Genomic DNA, 21,571 nt, shown 5'->3' on the forward strand with positions numbered 1-21,571 from the left:
ACAGGTACAACTATATTTCCACTTATTATTTTATAGAAACATTAGTTTTGATTTTCAACATATTAAATACTTCAATATTACCCTAAAATCCTTAAGTAATGGTGTTCTTGTGTATCTAAATTTATATAAAACAACTTGTACTTTTATAGTTATGTAATTAATTTTCCCTTGATATGGTCCGATAAAAAATTAAGACAAATCCGTATGCAGAAAAGGAAACTTGAAATGGAAAAAAAACACTCAATAACTTGGTACATTATATTGACTATATGTGTACACTCGAATAAAAAATAATTGGATGTATCAAGTGATTGCTAACAGAAGAAACTCCAATTTTCTACCATATAAACTACCCAAGGGTAATAGACCAACTTTTCTTTATTAATATACATATAATAATTTAAGGAACGTAATGAAATACTGTTCTTGAATTAAAATATATTCTTATAGCTTAGCCGTTGATTTTCTTTTTTTTTAAAGATGGGAATGTAGACATGCTTGAATAATTTGGGGCATGTCCTTTAGACACACGTAAAATATATTATAAAAAAATAAAGGTTGGACGTGTTATATTTCCTCGAGCTGTATTTTCAAGTGAATTTTGTTTGGAACGAAAATGATAAATTTGTAATTTGTCGAATCATCTTCTTTTATTGGGGCAGCTCATAGACTTATGTGGATAAGCAATGTGGTTTGTGCCTCGAACTCGATAATTGAAATAACAAATCAGAACAGGGGAAGGAGGTATTTCTTTAAAAAACATGAAAATTCGATAAGGGAAGCATCGGTTAATAACATAATTTCGCAAACAAAATGTGAAAATGTTTTTAACAAAACTTCTTGGCATATGAAGATGGTTTCATTTATAAATATATCTACTGAAGCTAGCATCATTCGTTGAAATATCTACGTATACTAAGTTTTAAGGACGAATGGTTAAGCCATATAATGAATTCCACAAAAAGGATTGCCGATAGGAAGAAATTCAAAGCCCAATTTCAAGTGGCTACCGGTTCCATAATATTTAATGCAAAGACTATGGCAAGGTGTTCAATTCAGTTGTTTGTGCTTTTGCCAAATGTTCAGTTTTACTGTTACTGAGGAAATTTGTTGCATGGAACTTAGAATGACATATAAGCACCTCGCCATCCACATCTCAGCAATTATTACTTCTCGGCTGTCCAAAAATAACCTAATTCATTTGAAGAAGACTAAAGGAATTGGGTTTAGCATACTTAACTTTACTGTCCAGTATATTAAGATCTGCTTCAAATTTTGTAAGGCTTCTCACTGAGACAGTTTCCTCAGTCTCAATCAAATTTACTACATTTTGGCTGACGTTAAGGCTAACAAGGACATCTCAGACAAACGCTTGAAAGTTAAAAGAGCATCAAAATAGAAGAGGTCATGATCAAGTCTGTGAGAAACTTTGATGAAAGTGTGTAGGAGATAATGTTGGAGGTTTGAAATATCCTATCAGACAGCTAAAATGATTCTGAAAGATGATCTTGGCTTCGTAAAATAAGCTTCAATATGGGTGGCTATATATTTAAGGGTTAAAATAAAATATGCCAAAAGAGCCCTATTATGTTTAAGGTGCAGAAAAATCGAAAAAAAATTGACAATAGGACAAAATGAGGCTTAGCTACCAGCCATTTACCCCATTTGATACCAAGAAAAATAATTTTTAAGGTGACCACTTTTATGAAAAATGTCAAGCCAAACTGACATACCATAGCCAAGTAGGAGTAGTTCTTGAACATGGAAAATTGCAGAAATAACAATGCAAGAAATACAAAAAAGTTAATTGCTGCCAGGTCCATCAGATTGATTTATTCTCCAACCTAAAATTAACTGACTTCTTCCTCTTCTATTAGGCTCAGATTGAGATTAGAGGGTGTGTGCAATATATCAATTCATTTTCATTAACTTTATTTAAGAAATTATATGGAGTGATTAATTTAGTTATTTTTTATGTTGCTTAATGAAACATCTAATAAATGTATTATATCTAATTTGTTTTTCGGTTTTTTTTTTGTTTCATAGAATATATATTTGGAGAACTTTTACTCATGAAAAGTATATGTAGACACATTTCCCTTTCAGTTTTTTGTATATTATTATAATACTGAATACTATGTAGTAAATATTTGATAGAATCTCTTTTTTCTCTTCTTAATGCGCGAAAAAGGGAGCGTAGAAGGGAGACTTTGGCAGGGAAAGTTATACCCCTTACAAAGTTAGTTGTTAGCTCTGATCGGACCTATCACTATGTATAAAATAATTAAATATTTATTTCAATGTTCTTTTGATCTCTCTAAAGTGGTGTAGTTTTGAATCATCCAAAATTCCTTTTTTGGTTTTTCTTTTCGTTATATTCATTGTTGTTATAATTTGATTATTTTTTGGGGGAGAAAATCCTTTTTTAGAGCAACTCAGAATGATCCCTGAAATCCATATCCTCTCCCTATTCCTCTTTCTTCTCCTTCCCCCCTGCAGTTGGGCTAACTCGAACAAAAAGACTCAGAGTCCAGAAACCGTCTATTCAACTCATGAGGAATCACGGAAAAAGCCCGAAGTGCAGCATTGTACCATGGATAGACTCTTTTGTATCCCAGCAAATTACTCAAAGTAAGACTTTCTCTTTTATTTCTATAAAATATCCAAACTCAAAAATACTATGTATCTAAAAGAATAAGATAGGCGTTGATGTCTTTTGCCTAATAATTTTTAGTTATTGGGATAAGGATATTCGATATAAAGTAAGTACATAATATATTTCACTAAATGGAATATCAGTAAAATAAGGGAAATTATGAGATGTTTATGAAGTGTACAAATATAAGATTTTACTCCTCTAAGTAAGGAATATAACAAATAAAGAAACCTTTTTCTAGGAAAAGTTTTCTTCAAGTCAATCTTATAGTTTGTATAATATCTATGTATATAATTGTAGCTAGATATAAATTCGTATAGTCTATAATAGATTATTTAAATAATACTTTTGAAAAATAAATTTATTGAAAGCAAATCTTTTTGTTACAATGTTAAAATCTTATTGAATCCATATTCTTTTTGTAGATGAAAATTAGGAAATATTATTTAATAAAATATGGGATTTTTATGGAAAAAATCTACTTTAGCGTAACTCTAAATGACCGTCCATACCAAATGGTATAATACATTCCCTGGACTTAAGACGGATGGCCACATATATCGTGCATATAGGATACATATCCAGTATTTAAGAATGATATTTTCTTGTGAAATATGGAACAAGATTGACCTTTTTCTCTAGCATGTTATACAAGTCAAAGTTCCTGAGGTTGATAGCAGTAAAAAAAAGTAGGGTGAAAAAGCTCAAAATTGGATGCACACTACACTTAAATAACTTTGACAGTGTACACGCAGGCAGAGTTTGCGGTAGGTCTAGAGGCAGCTCAGCATGACCTCAATATTTATTATATGGATTTATATGTTTTAAACTTAGTATAGTTTATTTCCTTCTCCCTTGTCAAAACTGATTCCAGATAAGCTAATGAAACGCCATGAAACGCTGTTCTCTTCCAAAGCATTCTTCAAATTATTAGGGTTACCGTGTTGATTTTTGGTTTCTTTTTTTTAACGTGTCTAAAATACACACGATTTTCATCATTAGTAGTTGGATCTTGGATCCATTGTAGTATGTTAGCCTTCAGAAGTTCAAATAAAGGTTCTTGAGGATCTTAACTCCATTAGAAATATGGAAAAGGGGCTATTTTTGCAGATTTACACCGCTGTACCCAATATTTTAATGAAGTTTTTGAGCTAATTACCGAAATCTCAAAAATACATAGGAAATTATATAAAAGATCGGAAAATTGATGAGACGATAATTTAAAAAAATGCCTAAATGAATATCTAGAAACAATACATGGAAAATATGCCAATTTTTTCAACCAAATTTTAATTAACATTTGTATTTATAATATAATATTAATATGATGTATAATTTGGAAATATCTCAAAATTTGATACATGTAAATAATGTTTTTGTGAAAAACATGCTATTTTTACACCCTATTTATCACGAAATATTTGTCAGTGAAATTTATATCATAGATTTATTGCCTTATCATTAATTTATGTAAATTTTGTAAAACTTTATTGCTGTAATACTTTTTCTTCATTTTTGTTTCTAACAAATGAGGTTCATCAAATTTTATAAATTTTTTTTTTTCTTAAACGAATAGAGTGGCATTGCAATGGAGGGCAGAAAAATAGCACCATCGTGCAATTTGTAAGTATCGAATCCATCAAATTTATAGGCTTTTTAACTCATTGTTTTATATTTTTGATTTGAGATACAATCATTAGGGAAAAAATTCTGCTTTTAAAGATAACATGATTAATGATACAATTTTTCTAGAAATAGTATTTTGTTTCATAAGTTTGACAAAAAATATATATATATTCATACATAAATTGTGTGAAATAATGGCCCATGTAACATTTTTTCTAGCCCATCATCAATACAAACTCTTTGAAAAATAAAATGATTATTTTGGAAGAAAATCCACTTTGTTATAAATGATAAACGACTGAAGATGTATATGAATATGTTTCAATACATAAAGGATATCTTTTATACATTCATTGAGTCATTAATTACCATAGATTACTATTAAATGACTTTATTTTCCATAAATATTGAGTTTCAAATAGTAACCATAAAAGCATGTTCTTATCTTTAAACTAGACCTGTGTTTTGAAATAAAAACCAAAACAACAAATAAATTACAAACTTTTAGAAGGATTCACATTCTTTACTGCTTATTCTAAAAATGAGCTAATTTCACTAATCTATCAAAAAGAAAATATCTATGATTCTTTACCACAAATCCAAACCTTACACATTAAGATACAGTTCTAAATTTGATATCATTTTTTGTCAATTATTTTTATATTTATCAGAGATTCCTCTTATATATTCAAAAGTTATTAAATTGGTATTTAGGAATAAAATACAATTTGCTTTGTATTTCTCAAGTCTACATGTCCAAATGACAATACTAAAATAATCATTGAATATTTATATATAATGAATGTACTGGGGTATAACATCATGAAAAAGCAACGGTACAGATCTTTGTCTGATTCAGAAAAGTTTCTTCTCCGTGTTAGATTACTAATATTTAGTTGCTTACTAAAAATGTGTTACAAAAAGTAAATACAGTCCATTCTTGTTATTTATGATGTTACGCTCCGCTTGTCCATCATTGGCTGCAGGTGATTAGACCACCTTGCTATGGTTTGATATCTGTGCTACATAAGTGCACTCAGAAGTCAACTTTTGGATATAGTGATTTTATGTCATATGTTATTTTCTTTTAATCTTTCAATATCTTTTCTAACTATGTCGAGCAAAAAAAGAAAGTAGTCTGACAAATGTTTACAGTATGGATTCACGTTTATAAAGGAATTTGGTGGGGGTCAGCGTCTTCAATACATTATTTGCTCTGCCAGGTTCTGTAATTCTATTTTAGCAGAGGGAAATCTGAAGGAACCCTTCCTAAAGGTGCCTGAAGATGGGAAATACAAGAAATAGCTGAATTAAAAGTGAAAAGAGGTAGCCTCAACAGCATCTCTTCAGAACAACAACGTTATCAACATTTTGATGTCAACAAATCGTATCATATTCTCTTATTGCAAAGAAAGCCCTGGAGATTCTCCTACTTTTTGAAACAACATATCTTTGAGAAATCCTTTTCGAGGATGGTCGGTATGAAAACGAAGAAAAGGAAAATACTCTTTTGCTAAAACGATATGAGAGTGGCATTTTCCAAGGTGAACACATGCATTTCTGAACTTGTGTTCGAAAGGCAACAGAAAAAGACACATTGATGTGCAGTAAATATTCATTAAATTATGTTTTTGTGTGAAATTAATGTGTTTTTTTTTAACACAGTGGTTTTTTGATGCAACTGCTGCATGGTTCATTTTGTGGACTAATAAAATATATACCTCTGTTGTGAATAAATCATATTTATTTTTCCAATCATGAAGGGGTTCGGTAAATGTACTGATGAAGCTTGCAGGGTTCATTACCTCCAATAAGGTTAAGAACCACTGGTTTAGAGAATGGTATCCAGAAGTATTGGTCTTTTACAAACTTCAGCAGTTTTATTGAACCTAAATATTGTAAAAAATATAAAATAAAATGAAAAATTCTTAATTTTGTGTAAATGCAAAAAAAAAAAAAAAAGAAGAAATTGTCAAGAAGAAGAATAGGTTGATAAATTTGAAACAGTTTTCTGTTGAAAACATTGGTAAAATGATATTATGTTGAACAGTATAAGAGTTATTGAAGCTGAAACTATCCAAATTCTGTGTTGGTTCCGAAAAATAACCATAAATTCGTTTGACCAATTACAAAACCGATTGGATGAGATATCAAGGGAATTAAAAATATATATAAATAAAAGATAAAACATATAAGTCGTACCAAATTATCCATAGAAGTTGTGCAACAAAGAAGAAATAATTTATATTATGTTAGTAATTCTTCCAAACAATCTTGAAATTTGACGTCTCAAAAATAAGAAGGTGTCAACGATTCAGAAGACTACATTTAGTAGCATTTAGATTTAAAAAGAAATCCACCCTTCATTAATATGTTAATACATGTGTTTTATGTATTAATATATTAATTAAATTATTAGATTCAAACTTGAAAAATATATGACTTATCAAGATAGGTTTATTTGTGCTTACATGAACAACTTTCTAGAAAAATATTTAATAATTACTAGTATGTAAAATAAATTTGCAAATCACAGACTATAAAATGGTCGTATATAAAATAAGTAGTTTACGTAAATAAGGTGAGAGCGTAATTTTCTAAATCAGTTCGTATTTTTATTGCTAAATATTTCATTAAATTCTGGATTTAAGACAACAACGAAAGGTATAATTTCTAACACGTTAAATGTTACGTCATTATTTAGATTTTTTAAAATGTTCATTTAATTGGTCAGATGAAATTGGACTGATTAAGTATAAATAAACATTATAGTATTACATTTACTCCATCTAACCTAGTCCATATATATAAAATATATTTCCTTCTATAGGAACGACTGGGTCGATAACCTACGTACACTGAGTTCAAGAGAATAATAAAATCCAAAACTATATATAGATAAAAATAAATTATTCGTGGCAAATTCTATTAGTAATAACAATTATCACTATGATTGCTGCCGAAAAAAAAATTTAATGCTTTATAAACTACATCTACATTTATGAATGTAGGCATCATACTTTTTCATGTGCTACCATATTTCATGCCATAAAAAAGCCTTAAACATATGTGTAATTAAATATCTTGGTGTTAAGCATTAATAATTTTAATATTTTTTCCTTATTTTTAAAGAGGTTTTTATGTTGGTACACAACTCCTTTGTGATAGTTACATTCATGTATTTGATTAAACACAACAATTACCGATTAAAGAGATACAAAATACACACTTTAAATATGAAAAAACAAGAAGTTATTCAAAAGTATACGTAATATGTAGTTTGACTTAATATTGATGAAATGATTTTTTTATAAGATGAAATAACAAACTTCACTAATATTTATTCTCTTAAGTTTTTTTAAAAATAAATGAATAAATAACTGTTCCAAAAAGAAAAAGAAAATAACGCTTTTGGCATATGGTGATATATTTGACATATAAAATAGAAAAGACACACATACATCTTTTTGTATAATTTTCGATTAATTTTGTTCGAAGTCCATGTGTGAGACTATTTCTTTCATTTTTTTTAAAACTTATTATGTATAATATTATCTTTTATTTTTTACATATTTTGTACTATATATGTAGTTTAGAGGTTTTTGACTCTTTTTTCCACTGAAACTGAGTCATGATTAATGTGAATATATAATATACATTTGTATAGCCATTAATAAATTTATATTTATTTATAGCTGATTTGTCAGACTAATAACGTGTAAAAAATGAGATGATTATGACATACAATATTCTTAATTATTTAGTGTAATGTTAATACTAATCACATATAGATCCCAAAGGATTAAAAAATCTGTCCTTCATAACTTGAAATTTTTTTCCTCTTCATCATAAACTAATGATTATTATTTAACTAAATCTCAATCATTTTTACATTATTGTATCTGTATTTTTGTATTATAGTTAATTTAGGAATACCTAGTTTCGAAGAAATGGACCTAAGGCTCTGTAGAACTAATTAGGGAGTATAGAATTGCAATTGGTTTAAGGTAGTAGAGTCTTAAGCCTTGTGAGTTTTGCTCGTTAGTAAATTATACTTATCAAAAAGGTAAATGATTATTCATTAAATTTGGATCATATAAAGAAAAGTTTTAGTAGGGAATACTTTAAATCAGTTTTTGTGGTTGCATCCCTCCACATCACAGGAAACCTCACATTCAGCAGGGAAATTCCCTATATTTTGTAAGCCCGATTTTGAAATATTTATGAGTAGCTCCCTTTTTTTATTCTCATTGTAGCATCCCTCCATCTAGTTTTGAGGTGTCCTAAGCTTGTGTCTATCCCTCAAACTGGCCTTGAGTTCCAGTTCTTGGGATCAATTGTAAAAATGACGGATAGAAATAGTCTTTTATTTTTCTGAACTGAACATGATTTGATCAAAAACTATAGGGACTGTCACAAGCCAATTCTAAAATTGGTGGCTTATATGTATTGAGTACATTTAAGGATTTTTGTACATGGTAGGTTGATTGGTTTTTATCACAAAAACATTAAGTCTAAGTGAACTATTAGGTAATATTAATCAATTACGTTATTTCATTTTGACTTCTAAATTTACCTTGCTTATTAATGAATTATCTTCGAATGATTGATAACATATAATCCTGTCATAGATATTTCAATGAACACGTTTTATACTACAAATTTTATTTATTTATATTACATAGTTATTCTTATAATACAAATTTAGTCGAACTTCTATTAAACAGTCAGGCAGGGTCAACTGAAAAAGTTACGGCTTAGTACAGGCAACCTCTTAAACCAGGATTGATATTTTGGAACCATTCAAAAGTTGAAAACAATAGATAAAAGAATATAATAAATAATGAAATTTTAGACAGGGCAGTACAGGGATGAAATTTATTCTCAAATAGGGAGGGAGGGAAATACAGAAATGTGTGGGAAACATCCATGTATGCGGGTTGCTCTTGCAAACGTACCTTATTTATTAACTCGTCAATGGAAGACCTATAACTCTATTGCCTCCTTTCTTTTATACTCAAACAGTCAATGGTATTTTTTAAAAGTGCACACATATATCATGTACGTACGTACATGTAATAAGTTAAACATAGGTTCATCTATTAATCTATACAATAATTTGTATGACTACTGGCAGGGAATTGCGTGGAAACGCTTTATACAGTTTTTATGTCATTAAATTCTTGCGTAGGGACTGAATATGAGTACTTAGTGCGGTGGCACACTTAAATTAGGTTTACCGTTAGACCAAATTTGACTGTAAATACATATAATCAGAGCTACTTCTTTACAAATCCTGGTCTTGTAAAATGAATGTGTGAATACCCCAATTCTTCAAAAAGTTGTTAAAATATTTAATCCTATACTATGGAATAATCAAACATTTAAATATCTTCCTCCCAAGGATCATAACTCCCTATAAAGTTTTTTTTTTTTTTTTTTTTTTTTTGTAGTTATAGATGTTTTTATATACGGTGTATATATTTACAGTCAAGGGAGTTGATTCTAAATTGACGAACCTTTAGTTTCTACATATGTCACTTGGTATTGAGTTTGAAGGTTCAAGTAGTAAATTACATAGATATTTGTATCCATAAAGTAGCTTTATTCCTATTTGATTGTAATAATTCTATACATATCTCCTGAATCGATTAATTAAATTCTTCATCCATCACTTTAGAATAAATTTAATTCAAATATTCTTAAATGCAAGATTTTTAACTTTCTTTGTCATCAAATTGCATTAGTTTGCAATGGATTACGTCAAATTGACTAAAAGAAATGGGGATCTGTAGTATTTGTAACTAAATTTAATTTAAATTGTCTTTATGTGTTTCGATTTTTTGATTTTCTCGACAATAATAATACTCTTTTTCAGAGTGTTATAGTATACACTCAAAAATTTGTTGAAGGAGTCTATAAGTCACTTGTTATGGTACTCATAACTTGGCTTGAGATCCATTGGAGTTATGAATTCTCAGTTCTATACATATAACTCTGGTGATTGAAGTCCCTTGAGGGACTACGTAGTGCAGCCTGCGTCCTACTCTTCAAATAAAAAAGAAGATTAATGAAGAGACGAAGAACATCGTTATAAGCTATACATTCTTCCTCCCTTACATCTCACATTTCCTCGTGCTCTCCTACGATCCGACCTTTTGAGAGCCTCCTCAAATCCTCTCAGTGATTTGCCTCACCATATTCAACCACTTCTTTTACTGATATATCCTAGCTAAACAAAGAGGAAATCACTGCTCTTGTCTAATCTGATGTTATGTTCATTCGTCCATCTATGAGTCTCTTCCAATATGAATAATCCTTCATGTCTAAAGTCTAATGGTAATTGATAACAGATTATTAAGTGATCAGCACTTCTTCCATTCGAATTACTGTTGTGTTTGTTCATTTTTCTTTAATCGTAAATTTATTAATACTATTTTTGTCTCTGGTTGGAACACATTAGTCATTACATGAGTGAGATTATTATTTACATTAAATGAAAGAAGGTAAGTCTTCTCCCCGGGCGAGCTTAATCCTATACGAATTTTCCCAGTGCGAGTTCTCCTAGATCCTTTTTGTCATCTAGAGTCACATATGCTCAGTTTAGTAGTCTACCTTTTTTTCATACGTCTGTTTTAGGTATTTGTATTTTATTAAGTCATATTTAGATTAATATACCTATTAAACCTGCAAATTCTCAATGAATACCTAGCTTCGTTATGTATTTATTTTAGCCATACCTAAATATATATATGCACATGTTATTTACATGGAATGGCAAATTTTCCATCTTAATAACAAATGCATTTCTCCATTTCTTATAAAAACTTTACTTAAATTCAATTGTAAAATTTTTTTTCCGCTCAATGAATATTAAAAGTTGATTTCATTTTCAATACCTTTTACAGATGCAACAATATGTTAAATCAGATGGATGAAATTTAATATGATCAAGAATGTGTGAGATAAATAAATATCTAGGTTCATAGAATCTATTATAATCAGTAACTTAAAGAAATTATTTATAATTACAGTGATATAAGTAATGTTAAGACATTACTCTAATTTGATCATAATTCCCTTCAAACTACACTCAAAATTTATAAGTAGTACATAAATTAGTTTTATTCATTCTTAATGTAATTTTCCATGACTTGAGGAGAAATTACATTGTTGTTGAAAAAAAATAAAAAAATGACAAGATTCTGGATAAATTTTCAATTGGGTTCAATCTTGAAGACATAGCAGACCAATTCAGTACATTATTATTTTGGGGTTGCATTCACTCTTTGTTTTTTTAATTTTTTTTAAATATAAATAGTTACATTGTTCGCCTGAAAAAGAGTATTATTATTGTCAAGACAATCCAAAAATGGAAACAGATCAAGAACATTTAAATTAAATTTAGTTACAAATACTACAGATCCCCATTTCTTTTTAGTCAATTTGACGTAATCCATTGCAAACTTTTGTCGTATCATCTTATGAAGTGAAGTTCCTATGTGCAGGGATAGTCTTTCCTTTCAAGAGAAATATGTTGAGAATATGAAGAACTCTCCTACGAGTGACGGGTACATTAAGACATTTTTGCAGGTCACTTGATCATGATTACGTATAACTTCCCTAACTAAGGCAATTTGATGACAAAGAAAGTTAAAAATCTTGTACTTAAGAATATTTGAATGAAATTTATCCTAAAGTGATGGATGAAGAATTAATTAATCGATTCAAGAAATATGTATAGAAGTATTACAATCAAATAGGAATAAAGCTACTTTATGGATACAAATATCTATGTAATTTACTACTTGAACCTTCAAACTCAATACCAAGTGACATATGTAGAAACTAAAGGTTCGTCAATTTAGAATCAGCTCCCTTGACTGTAAATATATACAAGGTAAATAAAAACAAATATAACTACAAAATAAAAGTAAAATTCTTGGAGTTGTTGATTAAGAGAGATACTCCTGAACAAATATTTTTAAGATTAAACTCTCATCTAAAATATTTTTATAATTGTAGGAGCTATAACATTAGGTATTTTGTATATTTAAAAAAAAATACAACAACTTTATCCAAAAATCATTAAATAAGTAAGCTTTGACGTTGTAAACTTCTTAACATTTATTGATCATACTCAAATTTTATACTAAATTATGGGCTTTTTATTCAAATTTGTGCAATCAGTTTAGATATCCTCAGACTTTAGCTATGGTTTAGAACTTTCATATTGTCCTCGATATGACTTTTCAAATAAAATCTATCAAAATACAAAAGTTTTGAAACTTAATAATGAGCATATACTACAACAATTTTATTATTTCCTCTTAAATTTAGTACATTATTGGTTGTTATTATGCCGCAGCAAAAAAAAGGCGATGGTTGCAACCTTACTTACCGACGAAATTACCCCAAGAGCTGTTATGGCGGCCAAATATGGCTCAAAAATAATCGTTTACTTTATCAAAGAGCGCCTGGATAGGAGTGATGATCTTGGAGAAGCCCCTTAGAGTGGTCGTTCAAGAAAATTGGCTAATGAAGCGGTGGTCAAAGACTTTAAAGAGTGGCCGGATCTCTCCATGACGGAGATGGCCCTCGACGTCCATATTTCAAGGTTCAACTCATAAATTATCAATTCCAAAGAGAGAAAATATGTTAAATTAAATCAAAAGAAAAAAAACATTATAATCAATGCTCTTCAATAATTTATATATATTAATATTGTAAATTAAACAATAATCAAAGTTTCTAAACTTTTTAAAATGGTATTTTAAATTAGTTAATCTTTATTGTTCTCATATTTATGAAAGACAGAATTATAAAAATCATTTTACGAATGGATATTAAAATATAATAGTCATTTAATAAAAGTAATCACGAAAGGTTCCTCATAAACTACATGCTATTGGGAAAAAAAAATTATATATATTGTTAAATATATCAAACAAATTAGTATATAGATAATAAAATTGAAGCAGATAGGTGAAAATATTTTTAATCTAGTCTGTTAGTTTACTTACATTAATATAGTACAAAGTAATAGACATAGGGTGAAAATGTATCACGTGTATATTGATAAGAAGGATAATTTATATTAGAGCTCAAGATCTAAAACAGTTCTCAGTTTTTCTCTTGTGCGTCTAGCTTCAGATATATCTTGCCGCAAGGTCTACTTACTAATATCGTTCCAAGTTATTATTAACACCTAAGACAATCAGAAAATTAAATATATAATCAATACAATTTTTGTAAAGTGTTTAATGAATTCAAAATTTCTATAACTTGTTTTATTTCTTAAACCTACGTTATTTTTAAACAGAAATAAGTTTGAAAAAAAATATCCCGAAAAATGTTTGTATTCATGAAATTTTTATAGTTTCGGAGTTTGAGACTTAAAAAAAATGTCACTATTATTTATTTTAAATTATGTGTATTTTTTCATTAAATTCATTATTGTTTTTCTCCAAGATTCATGAGCAAGCGCCCTCGTGATTAATTTATACTTACTTTGTAGTTCTCTCCTCAGTAATTTAAGGATAACAGCTTTTGAAAAATAAAATCATTCTTCAGATTTTTCAAATTTTTATTCATATAGGTATATTGCCATTTGTATATTTCTTATCTTTTATCAAGTCTTCAAAATAAGATGGCTTTTTATAACACCTTTGGAAAATTTAAATAGCACTGTTCATATTGCAAAGTACAAGGTTAACTTGTTCGCCATAAAATGTTAAGAATTTAAAATTTTACTCCTTTTCAAAATGAGAGATTTTCTCACTGCTATTAATTTTAGATATTTTTAAAGCACTTCTGGCGTGTCACTAAAATAAGCATAAAATCTGACGTATTTTAAAGGATAATGAACAATAGTGTTTATCATAAGATAACGTTGTCTGTTTGCTATTACAGTCCATCAAAAATAAGAAAGTTCAGTCTCAAGTAAAAACCTTGATTTAATAAGTATTTTTAAAATAAGAGATGGGATATTTTTAAATAGTAAAATTATGCAATAGATCCAAAGTATTTTCAAATGTATACTACTTTTTTTAAATATTAGACAAAGCAGGGATTATAGGAAAAGCTCTATAATCTACTAATGTTATTTTGAAAAAATATTATTAAGTTGTTAGATGAAGCGTGGGTTGTCACATGGACGAATAGACAGACTTTTGAATACACGTATATACAATTAAATCTACATATCATCGATCAAAATATATTTTTTGCAAATATTTAAGGAACTTCAACCATATATTTAATTATAAATCTTCTTGAAATGTCATTTAGCAACTTTGCACAACAATATCACAAATAATTTTTCAGTATTTATACCTTTTAGGAGTTGAGAGTATTACTTCACATTTTGGTAAGAAATTTGCTGAACAAGATATATCTCCTAGTTTATATACAATTATTGTTGAGAGAAAAGTTCAAAATACGGGGTGGGGATTTGAAATCCAGTACATTTAAGGATAATGTATATTAATTCAGGAATTCACAAATCTTTTGCTCTCAACTGTAGAGGTTCATAGTGAAGTCAATCACTCAAACCAAATGCATCCAGCTTGACCTAGAACCTCAAACCTGGCCCTGAACCTAGCACAGGCCTTGAAGTATTGTGCCTGTTGGGCACTGCCTTAATAATGAAAGCACACAGGGAGTCAATAGTTGTATGTGGACTTTTATTGGACTCTCTATCCAAGGCGACCCACTCACAGTTGTCTAAAGTTGTCTAATTACTTGATCCAGTAATCTAGGAGGCCACATTTCCTTGGCCCAAAAATAATTGTCTTAAAAATGTTGGTTTGTGTCCTTGGAATTGTGCCCAATACAGAGGCTTACAATAATAGCCGCCTTGTATTCGTATTCGGAGGGTATCTCAAGGATTTGTATTTTTTCTGTTACACCTTTTTTCAGCTAAATTTGATTAGCACACTTTCATAAACTTAAATATCAGGGTTTGCCAAGATATGGAAGTATAAACTTGTTTTAAAATTCCTACCCTGGTTAGTCAAAGCTTGCCCGAAACCCAAAATGTTTCAGACAAGCCAGGTAAAATGCAATCTGATTATCTATCTTGTACATCTTTTTAATAAAATTTTTATTGATTACTGAGCTATTAACAAAATCTTAAGTTAATTATTGAGGTTTCAATTAATGTTTTTTATGGGTTGTTTTAATTATCTACTCGAATGATTCCCTATGTAAAAGGAAATAGAAGGGGAGTGAAAGATGTATCATTCTGTATAAGACATGTCTTATTTGATAATCATTTATAAATTATATATCATCTACAGTTTATAAATTTTTATAGTTGAATACTATTTTAAATTATAAATTAATCATATTATATATCTTACAACTCAAGTAATTAATGTTGATCTTTTTGATTTATTTGAATTTTTTTTTTCGATCTATGTTAAAAGTTGAAGGGAAATTGTTAATTTCTAACAACAACTAATTTTAATTTCAAGAATACTTGTCTGATTAATTTGTTTAATAAAATATTTAGTTTGAACAAAATCTTGTATTTCGTTAATAATTTTAATAATCAGTTAGCACTAAAAGGAAATATTAAAATACTACCGTTTTGCTACTTCAGAAGCCTTTGTAGTTAGCAAGTTTTAATTAGGGTTAAAAAAATATGAAATATTTTCTATTTATGTTTGTGTTCTAATGTAGTATGTACATACATATGATTATTTACATTGTTACATTACAACACATAGATAAACAAAATAAAACAATGATTATTAGATTAAAAAACTCCCTCACAAAAATTTAATATAATGAATTAATCATAGCACGGCGTTACCTCACTAACAGAAAATTCTACAGAGTATTTTGTTATCCGCTGTCGATATGTCTGCTTCTTTTCCCCAATGTTAATCTGATAATTGATTGTTTCCTATTAGAATTAGCTCTTATTAAGCAGTTAACAATTATTGAATAATAATTTTATAGTTTGCTAACTACCAATTGATTTTGGGCCTTTTTTATGCTTATTTCCGTATAAAGAGTTTCATATTGCAATACAAATAACAACTTGATTATCTTTCAAGATCATACCCTAATAAATAAATAGAAAGAGTATGCGGAGTACACATTTTAAAATCTTTAATTTTCTATAAAAATGAGAGTCCTTCATGATTTGACTTATGAATAGGTTCCTTTTATGTACATTAATGTTCTTTGATGTAACTCAATGCATTGTTAAATTTTCATCTTTTTAACACTTTTTTAAGTTATGGGTTAATAAGAAGAAAAAAAATCAAAAAGTTTTTTATACTTTGAAAGTTGCTGGAGGTAAAAATAAGTTTTGAACAACCGTCTATTTATCAGAGAATAAAAAAATTTTTATTTTCCCCACAATTATCATATTGCTTTGATTAAATTTGTCGTTCTAATGCTGAATTTGATTATATGTATGTATATTCCAAAAAGTTTTGCAGAAAAATTATATGTATGTATATCAAAAAGAATAATATTTTACCATACTTAATCGTATCATGAGACTAAATGATTATTGAGAGTACTAATAATAACGTTGAAGAAAACATATCTATCCAGAACGGATTCTAAAAAGATTATAGCTTTTAAATGTATGCAAGAACCAATAATTGGGAAAACCTATTCGAAGTTCAAGTAGAGTCACATGTTTTATTTTGAGCTCATTTCAAGTCTATAATTATTTTTGGTTGATTTCAGTCTTTAGTCTTTTCACAAATCCATTATAAATTAGTAATACTAAATCCAAAATAATAGAAACAACTAATTTTTAATTATTAGGTAGAATATTGTAAATATTTTCCTACTTATTCTGATTCAAATGAAATTTTCCCTTATAGGAGGTACAAAGAGTTAAAATCAAATCAAGGCATTTTTCAAAAATCTTTAAATTGTTACTAAGGATAACTTTTTTTGTGGATTTACTTGAAAGTTGGCTTGGATTGTACATATGAATGTTGAAAAAGAGCTCATTTGATGTTTCTGCCTCCAGCATCAAACATGGCCTAGATCCTGGCCAGAAAGAGGAGCCGGCGTTAACGATGTAGTTCCTTGGCATTTTTGTCATTGTCTTCTTGATGGAGCCAATCAGAGTGTCCTTGGTGGCGTGACATCTACGATTTGCTATAGATTCAAAGTAGACTAGTCCAAATTTTCCATTGAATTAAGATTTGGACAGCTGGGGGCCATATTTCATTCCCAATGAATGGATATCAGTACTCACTCAGGCACTTCAGCGGTCTGGGATCATCAGTCTCCAGAAGAGCTTTACAAATCTTTTGCACGGTATAGATTGGGACGTTAGTGACATTTGAGACCAACATAGAGTGAATAATTCTATGTCGTTGTTGACTAAAATCATCGTCACGGTGCAACACCGTTCCTCATCTGTAAATTCGATCTTCTTCATATCTGGAGCAGCTGTCGCCATGATGCCCAAAACTTCACCAAAACTTGTCGATACATCAACGTTTCTCTTGGCATAAAAAGATGCCATCAGACAGTTGTATCATAACAAAATCACCGGCGCACGAAGGCGTGGATTAACACCCAGTACTTTGAAAAGTCTGTTACATCGAGTAAAAATATAAATTTATTGTTTATTGAGTCCAAGTCAAGTATCGAGTCGTTGATTTGAAAGTTAAATCTTGTCTCAAGTGTTCAAAGTACCCCACCTATACCAAAAAAATATTTAACTATTTTGATTATCAGAAGCTGAACCCATTCTAAAATAGGTTATTGAATTCTTTCCAACCCAACAATCATAATTTTTTTAGCCATGGGAAAATATATCAAGGATTTTTATGAAGAAAAGTTGAGAATAGTTTCAAATAATTTCTAAATAGACTCTTAACTTTTAGTACAAATTCTTCAAATTGAGGGATCTTTGAATTATGGACAATCCTAAGAAAGATTTCTACTTGGGATACATTTTAGGCATGATTTATTTGATTTAATCATATGACGATAACAGTTTTTGCATTCCAAAATAATTTATTAATTATGGCACAACGAGTATTACTTTAGACATTCACATACAGATTAAGAAATAACTTCAAAATCCTAAAAATAATATTTTTTGGAGTGTACTTAATGCTTTTAATACGTTTTGATGATGAGACAAATTGTGATGACTCGTGTAATCTTTTTGTGAAATAAAATGTTAATACTTCACTCTTAGTAAAGGATAATTTTAAAATAAAATCCTCAAAATGTTCTTTAACCTCAATACAAAATGGACACATATAAAAATTACAATTATAGCTACCAAATATTACATAGTAAAAAAAAATAAAAAACAGATAAAAATAATGGACCTATTATCATTACTACTAATTCTGTATGATTTAAGGATTCTTTTACGTTAGAAAAGGAAACTAAAGATTTTATCCATCAATCAATAACTTCATAATTCAATAACTTTTAAAGTAATTTCAATTACGATTACATTGAATAAATAAAAACAGAATTAAAGAGAGAAAATGTGCAAGAAAAAAAGCGTTTAAGTTTCTTTTTTTTAAATTTATTCAAATATATACATTTACATTTTTTTACTTTAAGTGATTTTCCTTTCACAAATATTTATTATAACAGTTTTTACATTTAATTTGTAGGAATGTTAGAAAGTATTGATATCATAAGATTTTGCCATACATATATAGTATAAATAATATCAAATCAATGTTACAGCTGACCCTTAGTACTACTTTTTATCTAAGTGGATATGTTCTTGTTATTCATTGGTTTATCATTTTTCATCAGCTCAGTGCATGGTTACTTGGAATCTGTAAAATGAAAACTCGCATCCCAAAGAATAGTATAAGGGATTGGAATTAGAAGCATGATAAATCGGACTAAATAAAAATCTTAAAAATGACTCATACTTTGAAAGATTGTGCACCTTTCGTTGGCCATTCACCTTTTTTATTTGCTATTTTATTCTCAATGAAGATATTATTGAGTTTTTCATCACTTTCTATCAATTATTGTTTATATATCTTACTAAATAATACTATAGTTTAGTTCCTTCTATTCAAATTTATTAGCTTTAATAAATAATATAATTTACCATTATTATAGTTGTTTTTTATATTTTTAGAATCTAATGCATCCAGTATTCATGGGCTTTCAATTATACTTTGTGTGTACAAATGTAATATATATATAAAGTCTACTCTTAAGTAAATTAAACAGAATTGATCATAATAATGGATAAGTTTTTCATACACATCAGTTTTTCCTTAGCTTTGTACATCATTACTCAGAATTGGTAAAATGCAAACCCGTCTCGGACAGAATAATATAAGGATTGGACTTAGAGTAATGAGAAATCGGACTCAAGAAAAACTTTATATGTGTCTCACAACATTATTTATTTATTGTCTTTTTATAAATATGGTCGAAGAAATCAATAAGATGAAAAACAAAAATATAATGTTGAACTTATAAATATGGAATCTAATGTTATAATTTATTGATTATTTTTCTATTCATTACTGAAAAGAATGTATTATTATTTTGTTACATTTTTACTATTTTCTTAAATAAAACCACGTATATTAATAAACTTATTGACCCTACATTTATTAATTATCTATAATTAATTAATTTGTGTGGAGATACTAGAACTTCATTAGTCTAATATTATAATATGGTGACAAGCAATTTAGTTATTTAGAAGGTGATTCCCTACACAATAAGTTTTAGAATTGCAATGACATTTAGATATTCCTGTACAGGTGTACAGAAGTTAAGAAGTCACTTTTTTTATCACATAGTCACTTAACAGTTTCCAAGACTATTTATGCACATAATGGGAGAACAGAATATGATTTGTTAACAAATATATCGAGAAAGAGAATTTAAGATTTTCCATCTAAGAAAAACATACTAGTATGATGAAATCAGGAGTAAGACTTGGAGTTTTCAGAATGTATAATTGTTCATGTAGACACTACAGCTGGAATTCGATCATATATAAATGCAATTGAAATGAGTGTGATAGAGTCTAGTAATTCTTGCCGCATGTGTTTTATGAATCAAGGACACTGAAATACACTTATCAATGAAATATTTATCTTAGAGTTGGAGATGAATCAGAGTTGACTTAAGGAGGAATAGACTCGATAATTTCAATGAAGGAGCTGTGGATGGAGGATGAGAACTTTCTTCGATACTTATTGGGCCTTTGATCCGATTATTATGTCGCTTTATGAAACATAGAAGTGTGGTATAATTTCATAGAAGATATGGAGTAATAAATGTATTCTTGAGCTTAAAGGCGATGATTCGCGAGGTGAAAAGTAACTATGAGATCATTTAAAGCTAAGGAAGGCCTGCATAATGAACGATCCTTGCATTTAAAGAGATGAGATCCACTGAGTGAGGCACAAACAGGCGATATTCCTAGAATGAGTGTAACCTGAAGTTGAAGAGAAGATCTGAGATGAGAAGGCGTGTTTCAACTGGCACAGATATTTTATACATAATAAAAGGTACATAAAAAAGTTTCTTAGAGTGAAGTTCAATATAATATCTAAAATCATTTAAACATAGAAAAAAATAGCAAATTAAAACTTAATCGTCATACACTTGTCACATTCCAATATAAATTTGACAGTAGTATAAGATTTTTTTAAATTTAGGACAGTAAGAGATTAAATATTTATCCGCAGATTTCTTAAGTAAAATAAACTTTCAACTCAAAATACATTAGTAGTGAGTAAAGTTTTTTATAGAGTGCCACATAATACTCATGTTTCAGTATTTCTATTAAAATATTCAGAAATTACACTATTAATATATGGATTATCCATGTAATATTCAATAATGGGATAATCCTCATTCCATGTATTGTAAATCCTTCATTAAGAATTAGTCATCTCATTTTTTGATAACAAAGTGTAACGTTCTAGAATTTATAGGTTTTCGGAGTTTAAAGGTTTATAAGCTACGCAGGTCAGTCAATTACATGTGAAACTGAAAAATGTTATGAAATTGGTCAATGTTCAAAAAAATTGTATCAATAATGAAATGGAGAGATTAATTCATTTGAAGAAGTTTTATAGATTCAAATGGGAAAAGAAATACATTTGTCAAAGGGAAAATTCCAGAAAATGACAGAGTTAACACTTTTACTGTCTAAAAAGAGGATACAGTATGCAAAACTATAACTATGAACAATTCAAAACAACACATTGGAACACCTACAAATGAAGACATTACCTTCAAAATTACAGTTTCAACTTCAATGACCGCACCCTCTCTGTGGGCCATATC

At 28.7% G+C, this 21,571-nt stretch overlaps 1 protein-coding gene across 1 annotated transcript in view; it reads left to right on the plus strand.

Moving 5' to 3' along the window:
• The first annotated feature begins 2,242 nt into the window (after positions 1 to 2,242).
• Positions 2,243 to 21,571, plus strand: part of LOC121120403 (gamma-aminobutyric acid receptor subunit pi) — an 83,390-nt gene continuing 64,061 nt past the window's right edge. Inside the window, exon 1 of the mRNA XM_040715269.2 lies at positions 2,243 to 2,631. Coding sequence (XP_040571203.1) covers positions 2,441 to 2,631 — 191 coding nt within the window. The 5' untranslated portion in view covers positions 2,243 to 2,440. The remainder of the gene's footprint in view (positions 2,632 to 21,571) is intronic.

This window comes from Lepeophtheirus salmonis, chromosome 6, assembly GCF_016086655.4.
Source record: "Lepeophtheirus salmonis chromosome 6, UVic_Lsal_1.4, whole genome shotgun sequence".
Taxonomy (NCBI): domain Eukaryota; kingdom Metazoa; phylum Arthropoda; class Copepoda; order Siphonostomatoida; family Caligidae; genus Lepeophtheirus; species Lepeophtheirus salmonis.